A 9,034-nucleotide genomic window follows, 5' to 3' on the forward strand; every position below is an offset into this window, starting at 1 on the left:
GCGCCCGGCCTCGCCCAGAGCCGGGCCCTCCCCCACCCCCTGCCCCGTCCCCTCCAGCCCGCTGCCCGCCCGCCGCCAGCACCAGCACCCCCACCCGCCCGGCGGGCCCGGCCCTGGCACCATCCCTGCTACCGGCAATGGCTTCCCAGAGAAGAAATGTGAGCCTGGGGCTGGCGTGGGAGTTACCCCAGGGCAGGAAGCCGTAGACCCGCTAGCCTGGGGAATGGCCCGAGGGTCAAAGGTGGCAGGTTATCAGTGTCATGGGCATTCGAGGGTGGGAACTGGGGTATGATGGGCTTCAAGGGGCCCCAGTGGTTGGGTATGGAGTACCCCCCCAAGGAGTGAGAGGTTGTTGGCCAAGGACCTGGGGCTGGCGTGGGAGTTACCCCAGGGCAGGAAGCCGTAGACCCGCTAGCCTGGGGAATGGCCCGAGGGTCAAAGGTGGCAGGTTATCAGTGTCATGGGCATTCGAGGGTGGGAACTGGGGTATGATGGGCTTCAAGGGGCCCCAGTGGTTGGGTATGGAGTACCCCCCCAAGGAGTGAGAGGTTGTTGGCCAAGGATCAGGGGGTCTCCTCAGGGTCACCTGGGATCCAAGAGCACCCAAGGACTGGGGTCCCCTGAGTCCAGAGAAAGGACATCAGCCCCCTAGGCCAGGCCCTGAGCATCGGGGTGTGTGTAATTCTCCCCGGCCTCCTGCTCCAGCACCAGATTAGATAGCTCATTTACTTACCTGACCGCCCCAAGTGGGCCACTTTAGGAGGAGTACAGGGTATGGCTTAATATGCCTTTACTCATCCGGCCGCGTTTACTGAGCATCCTCTGAGCAGCCTAACACGTGTACCTCCCACTTCAAAAGCCACTGGTGGCCAGCTGGGCTTGGCCACGCCCCAGTCCACTAATCTCTCGCGCGTGGCCAGAGGCTCTACAACTGAAGGTAATACATAGGTTTACACTGAGCTTTTCGAGCAGCAGCGGGGGCTGGAGCTGGCTGGGGCTGTTCACGGCCCTTACTCGCCCCACTTGGCATGAAGGATGAGTGGCTTCACTGAAGAACGCTGAGGCATTGAATTTGGGGTGCTGCCTGGCCTTTTGATATGAAATACGTCTGCACCTCTTACTTTCTCTAACCCAGACTTCTCGATTTCAAAAACCTGTTCTGCCCAAAGTCTCGGCTGAGGGTTTGTGTCCCCGTGTCTAGATGAAGCCTCTTGCACACTACAGGGGGTGATAGGGTGACTGGGACTTTGATAAGATCTGTCTCCTCCCTTAAAATTTGGCCACGGCTCCCCATTGCCCCAGTGTCTGCGTCCATATTCTGCACCCTGGTGTTTGGGGTGCCCACCCCAGAGCCTCTCCTCAGCCCCTGTACCTCATAGAACCCTGCTTTGCCTCACCCAGCCCAGCAGACAGTCCCTCCTCAAGACATCCTACACGCTGTTCCACCCGCCTGCCATACTCTTCCTGCAACCCTCACTCTTCGGGCTTGGCTCAGTAACTGCTCTTTCGTGGAAGCCTCTCCCAAGCCCTGGTCTGGTCATCTTGCCTGTCTGGTGCTCCAGGACACCCTGGACCTTTCCTCCTGGTGTCCCTAGCACACTTGTTTCCCAGGCCCCTGCCACGGGGCACTAAGGACGCAGCTGAACAGGTATAGGACTTCTGCCCTCGTGAGGCCAAGACCCCAGGGGGGCTCCTGTGCACGCTTTGGCTCCACTGTTTCCTTCCTTCGCCTCTCAATTTGCTGGGCCTGAGGCAGGGCCTGGCCCATCACGGGCACTCGGCACACAGTGAGGAGAATGTGGGAGACACAGGTTTGAATTCCTCAGACACCCTCCTCCAGGAAGCCTTCCCTCCCCACCAGGCTGAGTCAGGCACCTCCTGCAGCCCTCAGAGCCCCTGGGTTTCTCCCATTCTATCGTCCCCGACCGCAGCCGCATTGACTGGCTATCACTATATGAGAGGGTCTGTCTCCTCCACTGCACCGGGGCTCCTGAAGACAGGGCCTGGGTTGTCTTGGACAGGGCAGGGACATCATTCAGGGCCCTCTGCCTCATGCAGTACGCTATACACCCCTTCGCCCATATGACACCCCTTGCCCACCCCAAAATCGGGGAGAGTTCTGTCTGGGCTCAGCATGGCAGGGCCTTAGTTCTCCCTCTCTCCTGGGCTTCACTAAGCCCCCCAGGCCAAGGGCTTCTCCACCAGGCCACCCCAAGTTACTCACTGGGCAGTGGCAACTTCTCCCCTCAGCTCAGCAGCAAGATGCAGCAGGCCGGAGCTGCAGAGGGGTTGAGGGCAGGGGCCAGGGTCAAAGGCATCGCCTGAGGACAAGGGCTCATTCACTCGCCCACTCGTCAAATGCATCTAAGAGCCAGACGGCCCTCCACTCACACACAGAACTCCCCTGTACCTCTCTGCCCAAAGCAGTGCCCACCTCGCTGGGTTAATAGACTTCAACAAACTCTGCTAGCTGTTCATTCTCTTTCGTGTTAGTATTCTGGCCTCTGGAGCGAGTCTTTTAGTTTGTCACCAGTCATATTTGCACCTCTGAACAAGAGAGCAGGGGTTCTAAACCCCTAAGCCATGAGAAGTTGAGCCTGGTGCCCGACCACCCATTCAAATCCCTGAGCTCTCACTGACCAGGTGAGCCCAGACAAGGCAGCGTCTCACTCTAAGCCTTGACTTCCCTTCTCATGCATGGGGACCATCACAACACCTGTCCCTTGCTGATAGCGATGCACTGAGATAACCCTGAGTGTGCCAGGGGGCACCTGGCACAGACGATGTGCCCAGGGGGCACGGAGCAGGCTCACTTCGCTGTCGGCTCTTATTTCCAGCCCTGTCACCTCAGGTCTCCTGACCTCTCTGTGCCTCACCATCCCTCACACTAGAGGCTGTGAGGAGCCCGAGCCCAGGGCCCAGGCCTGGCATGTGGGACTCTTGAGTGGCTGCAGCACATGCAAGTGCTGGCAGCTGGCACGGTGTCCATATTGTATGTCACTCCCAGATCCCAAGACCTTGGGGGCCTCTTTCTCTGCCCAACATGTCATACGTGAACCCACCACGTCCCCCTGTGGTGACCTGCCAGGGCTAAAGGCTGTCCAGACACTGACAACTGAGTTTGTATCTACCCTCCTCTGCTCCAGGCTCCCATGGCAACACCCGCCCTCTTGTCTCCTGGTGGGAGACAGAGGGCGGCATCTCCACATAACACCTCAGGAGCAAACGTCTGGTCCCCGCCACCCCCAGCCCTTCCCTCCTCAGTGCCAGCTCCCCCCAGCCAGGCCTAGGCTCAGCATCTCGACATCCCCTGGACCATTCTCTTTGTCTCACACCCACCCCGTTCTTCAGGAAGTGCCATTGGCTCCACCTACTAAACAGTACAGGATCTTCCACTTGGCCCACCACGACCCTACCCTGTTCCTGTCCAACTTCACAGCCTTCTCACTGCCCTCCTGCTCCCCCACTACCTCACCACACACAGCCACGGGGAGGCTATGAACACCCGAGACGGGAAACTCCCCACAGCACCTCCACGCTGAGGGTGAAAGGACAAGAGTTCCTGTCAGGACCCACCAGGCCACACACTTTCTGATTCTCCACCTCCCTGACTTCCCCACTCCCTCTCACTCTCCCAGCCACACGGCCTTCTGGGTGTTCCCTGCACTTACAGGCAGGTAGAAATGGGGTTTTGCAGCTGTGATTTCATGCTTGGGCCCTGTCTGCCCTGAATGCCCTCTGGGTATCCCCCTGGCTCGCCCCCTCCCCACTTTAGAGCTTTCTCAGAGCCACACCCACACGGCTGTCCATACTCTCATCCCCTTACCCTGCCAGAGCTTTTCCCTGGCCCTTATCGCTGTTTTCTAGGGAGCAGTATGATGTATGTGTTTGTTTATCCACATGTTCCTGCTCAGCCATTTTCTGTCTCCTCCTCCCTGTCCAGCTGCCATCTCTGCCTCAGAGCTCTCCCTGGCTGACGGGCGGGACCGGCCACTGCGGCGCCTCGACCCTGGGATGATGCCACTGCCTGACACGGCCGCAGGCCTGGAGTGGTCCAGCCTGGTAAACGCAGCCAAGGCGTACGAAGGTGAGTGCTGTTCCAGTCCATTTCTGTTGCTATACCACGGACTGGGTCACTCACAAAGAACAGTGTATAGGGCCGGCCCCATGGACTAGTGGTTGAGGGAGCCAGATCCCACAAGGCCAACCACAGTTCAAATCCTGGCCCCAGTGACTTAAAAACTTATCAAGTACATGTGTATATATGGGCCCCAAATCCCAGCAGGATGGAGAAATGGAAGAAAAGGGATTCTGGTGTGACCACACTCCATAGGAGGGATTTATTTTCTTTCCTCTCTCTCTCTTTGTCTCTCTAACAAGTGCATGTGCTCTATGGCACAATTTTAAAAAGAGGGCCAGCAGGTGGCATAAAGGTTAAAATGATTGAATCCTACATGGCTCCTAGACCCAGGAACTTAAAAATCATGCGGGGCATGTGCACACACATGCCCAGAATCCCAAGAGGAGAATAAAGGAGAGGGAATTGTGGCGCGACCATACCCCCTCCTCTGGGGTGATTTCTCACTTTCCCTCTCCTCCCTCCCCCTCCCCCGTCTTTCTCCAGTAAGCACACATACCCTATGGCAAAAAAAATTTTATTTATTTAAAAAAAGAAGAAAGACGGTATTTCTTGGGTCGTCGGGAAAGTCACGACACATTTTTGCATAGGAAAATATATCATAAATTTCCTGACAACCTAATATATAGTCTCAAAGTTTCTACTGCAATGTATTTTTTTTTTCTTTTTTTGGAGAGGTTTTTGCTATAGGGGACGTGCACTCCCCAGAAAGACAGAGAGACAGCGAGAAATCACCCCCCGGGGGGATGGCCACGCTGCAGTTCCTTCTCCTCCATTCTCCTCTTGGGATCTTGGGCATGCACGCACATGCACCCAGCATGAGTTTAAGCCATCGGGTCCAGGACTCGAACCACGGTCGACTCCATGGGAGTCCAGTGACATTGCCATTTCACTAACTGCTGGTCCCTACTGCAAAGTATTTGTGATTTATTTTGGTAGCTCACAGATTCTTGCATGCTTGTCTCTCTGGAAGAAGGAACTTAATTACCCTGTTCTTGAAGGTAGGCTAGACTCAGTGACCTACTTCTAACCTCTAAAGGGAACAGTAGGCCCAGCCTCAGTGGCCTGCACTGCTAAGATGCTGTACTTTGCAGGCGGGAAGCACTGGGAGACTTGGGTTCTGTTCCCAATCCAACCTAAAGGCAGTGACGTGCACCTGTAATCCCGACAGCTCTGAGAGACTGATGCGGGAGGCTGGGGAGCTTGAGGCTAGCCTGGGCAGCTTACTATGAAAAAGAGTCATGGGTAATGCCTGTGGTCTTCACTGGGAAGCTAAGGCAGGAGGAGTCAACAGCGAGAGTCTGTCAAAAGGAAAAAAAGGAAGGAAGGAGGGAAGGAAGGAGAACAATAACTTTACAAGAGAGAAGCCTGGCAGGCAGCACCTGAATCAAGGGAGCACGGTTCTCACCAGCAGTAATATTAATAATACATCTTGACGTCACAGACCCTGGTATGGTGCCCTAAGAAGGACACATCACTTCTCTGGGATTCTTCCCCAAATCTGTGAAAACATCAGACAACCTGCTGAGGGACATTCTACCAAGCCTGATCAGTACACCTCGGAAGTTTTAAAGCCATAAAATGCAAGGGAAAAGCAGAAACTGTCACAGACCAGAGCCCAAGAATGAGGAGATATGGCTACTCCATGTGGTGTGGGGTCCTGATTAGATCTTGTGACAGGAAAGGAACATGGTGGAAAATGGATGAAGTCTGGGGTCAAGTCTAGTTGAGTTCTGGTTTGTTTGGTTTTTGCCAAAGGGCGCATACAGGGGGCAGGGGGAGTGAGAAAGCAACCCCGCCCCCCGCCCCGGGGATGGCCACACAAAATCCTGTTTCTTCCATTCTCTTGAAATTTTGGACATCCAGGGACCAGTAGTTAGCGTAATGGCTATATCACTGGACTCCTATGTAGTCGACCGCTGTTCGCGTCCCGGACCTGGTGGCTTAAAACTCACGCCGGGCGCATGTGTGTGCGTGCCCAAGATCCCGAGAGGATAATGGAGGAGAAGGGATTGCGGCGTGGCCATCCCCCCTGGGGGGTGATTTCTCGCTTTCTGTCTCTCTTTCTGGCGAGCGCACGTACCCTATAGCAAAAACCTCTCAAAAATAAAAAAACTTTTTGGACATCCATACATAAGTATCTGGACACCATACATAAGTACCTAGCGTTTCTCAAGTCACCGGGTCTGGGACTCAAACCCCTCAGTCAGCCATGTGGTTGGACTCCAACCATTGTCAGCATGTGGGAGTGTCCAGAGCCTTCACCACCACGCTACCTGCTGGTCCCCATCATTATTTCCTGATTTCCTACAAGACATGTGTGTTCAGCCAGAGATAGAGAAAATGAGAAAGCAAGCCACCAGGTCCAGGACTCGAACCACAGTCGGCCATATAGGAGTCCAGCACCTTAACCATCACGCCATACTGGCCCCCAGTTAGCTATTTTTAAAAGTAAAGGAGATGGGACTGGCAGGTGGCATGGTGGTTTAAGGGTGCTGGACTCCCACATGGCTGACCACAGTTCAAGTCTCGGACCTGGCAACTTCCTTTCTCACTTTCTCTCTCATTCAGACTGGCCCTAAAATAAATAAATAAATAAAGTTAAATGAGTTTTTTTTTTTCTTTCTTTTTGCTATAGAGCACATGCGCTCACTAGAAAGACACAGCGAGACAGAAATCGAGAAATCCACCAGGGGGGGATGGCCATGCCACAATCCCTTCTCCTCTATTCTCCTCTCAGGATTTTGGGCATGCACGCACATGCACCCGGTGTGAGTTTAAGCCACCAGGTCCAAGACTCAAACCCTGGTCAACTACATGGGAGTCTAGCGACATAGCCATTATGCTAACCGCTGGTTCCCAAATAAAATAATTCTTAAACACAGTAAAGGAGGTGAGCCAGCAGGTGGCATGGTGGTAAAGGTGCTGGATCCGACATGTCCAATCACGTGGTTCAACTCCCCAATCTGGAAGCTTGAAAAACACATCAAGCACATGTGTGTACATGCCCAAAATCCTGAGAGGAGAATAGAGGAGAAGGGATTGCTGTGTGGCCATGCTCCCTGTGGGATGATTTCTCACTTTCTCTCCTCTGTCTGGTGAGTACATATGCCCTATAGCAAAAAAATGTGTTTTAAAGTAAGGGAGGGTCAGCCCTGGAGGACAGCAATGAAGTGCATCTCAGAGGAAGGCCAGATCCCACATGGTCAGCCTGGCTCAAGGACTGGCCTGGTGCCTTGAAAAATATGCTTAAGATCCTGCTAGAATAGAGTTGGAGGAGGGGGATTGCAGTATGGCCAGGAAGTTTGGGGTTAAGCTAAAAAAGAGGGAGGAGGAGGAAAGAATACCACCTTCCTGGACCTCTGGATCTTCATGTTTCACAAAGGTAGCATCAGGAAAGCCTTGTACATCTGCTACCCCACTGATGTAAATCGATGTAAATTTTCCTTTCACAAAAGATTAGCAAGTTAATTCTTGCAGACCCTCGAATAGTTTTCTCAAAATGTGCCAAAGAAGTGTATTTTAGGGTGGCAAGTTTTGGCTCCCCACTTGGTAACTGAATTTATAGGCTTGATCTCGATCAGAAGGGGATTTTATTGTTTGCGTTCTTGTTCTGCTTGTCTATTTGGTTGGGTTTTTTGGCAACAGAATCTTAAGTGCCCATGTAATCTACTGAAAATGTGAATGACAGTGTCACAGAGGTTTGGGCGGGAGGTTTGCAGGGGAGAAGCAGAGAGCCCCCAACCCGCCCCCTGAGAAGTCAGCCTTCTCCTCTCTCTCTCCCTGGCAGTGCAAAGAGCCGTCTCGCTTTTCTCTCTGAACGACCCAGCCCTGAGCCCGGACATCCCCCCGGCACACAGTCCTGTCCACAGCCACCTGAGCCTGGAGAGGGGGCCCCCGACCCCCAGGACCACCCCAACCATGAGGTGAGGTTCCCCTGGAATATCCAGGAGTGCGGCAACCTGAGTCCCCCTGGGCAGCAGATCTGTGAGGTAGAAGAGGGACAAGGGGCGAGAGGTGCCACGTCCCCCTGGCCTTACTGCACCCCACTCACCTCGCAGATTTTGGCGTAATAACACTGGGCCAGTCCAGACACCAGAACCACCCCACTCCACCCCCCCACCCCACCCCCGGTCCAGTGAGGAGGACACTTTAAGCAACACTCGCACAGTTATGTCACTTCCAACTTTGAAAAATGCTAAGTAGTATCTGCCAGTCTCCCAGTTCTCTGCCTCTCAGCTCCTTACCCCCTCACCCCACCCAGCAGCCTCCTCCTGCCTCCAGTCTCCCATCTGTCTGCTCCTTGTTCTTCTCTTCTCAGATTCCTAAATTATGCAGACTTCTCCCTGACACCTCCCTTCCCCATCTTCCCTGCCGGGGCCTGTGCCGGCCCTCTGGGCACCCAGTGTGTGCCAGGCCAGGCCCTGCCCTCAGCAGGCTTCATGGGGCAGGGAGGGGGCAGGGACACAGGCATCTCACACTTGTCACCTCACACGCGGTGGTTTCTCTTCAGTGCAACATATTTGGCTGCACTCTCTTGGCAGAAAACAACATTGAAAAGAGGCAGAATGTAAATGGCACGTTCTGTCTGTACACGGATTTAAATAGTGCACTTCACACATCTCCGCGCACCTCACCGTACACTTCCATACCCAGCCACCCGTGCACTGCGCTGCATGGGCAGCCGGAGCAGTTGGTCAGGGCAGTTTTCCTCTTGCTTCACACCCTGGCTGTGGCGCTCCGCCTCCCCCTGGCATACGGGCCAGGGTAGTTATGAGCCTACAGGTGGTGCTGCTGCAGTAAGGGTAGGTACCTGCGGCCCCTCAGCACGCTCCCAGGTCCCCTTTGTCCCTAAACTGGTGACCTCCTCCAGCTGCCACTCACTTGTGTTGCCGC

The 9,034-nt window shown here is 54.4% G+C and overlaps 1 protein-coding gene across 1 annotated transcript in view; it reads left to right on the top strand.

Moving 5' to 3' along the window:
* Positions 1–9,034, top strand: part of SIPA1L3 (signal induced proliferation associated 1 like 3) — a 274,665-nt gene that overhangs the window by 257,204 nt on the left and 8,427 nt on the right. Inside the window, exons 19-21 of the mRNA XM_006161714.3 lie at positions 108–158; positions 3,944–4,087; positions 7,929–8,064. Of these exons, the coding sequence (XP_006161776.1) occupies positions 108–158; positions 3,944–4,087; positions 7,929–8,064 (331 nt within the window). The remainder of the gene's footprint in view (positions 1–107; positions 159–3,943; positions 4,088–7,928; positions 8,065–9,034) is intronic.

The sequence above is a fragment of the Tupaia chinensis genome, unplaced genomic scaffold (assembly GCF_000334495.1).
Source record: "Tupaia chinensis unplaced genomic scaffold, TupChi_1.0 Scaffold138910_1, whole genome shotgun sequence".
Lineage (NCBI taxonomy): Eukaryota > Metazoa > Chordata > Mammalia > Scandentia > Tupaiidae > Tupaia > Tupaia belangeri.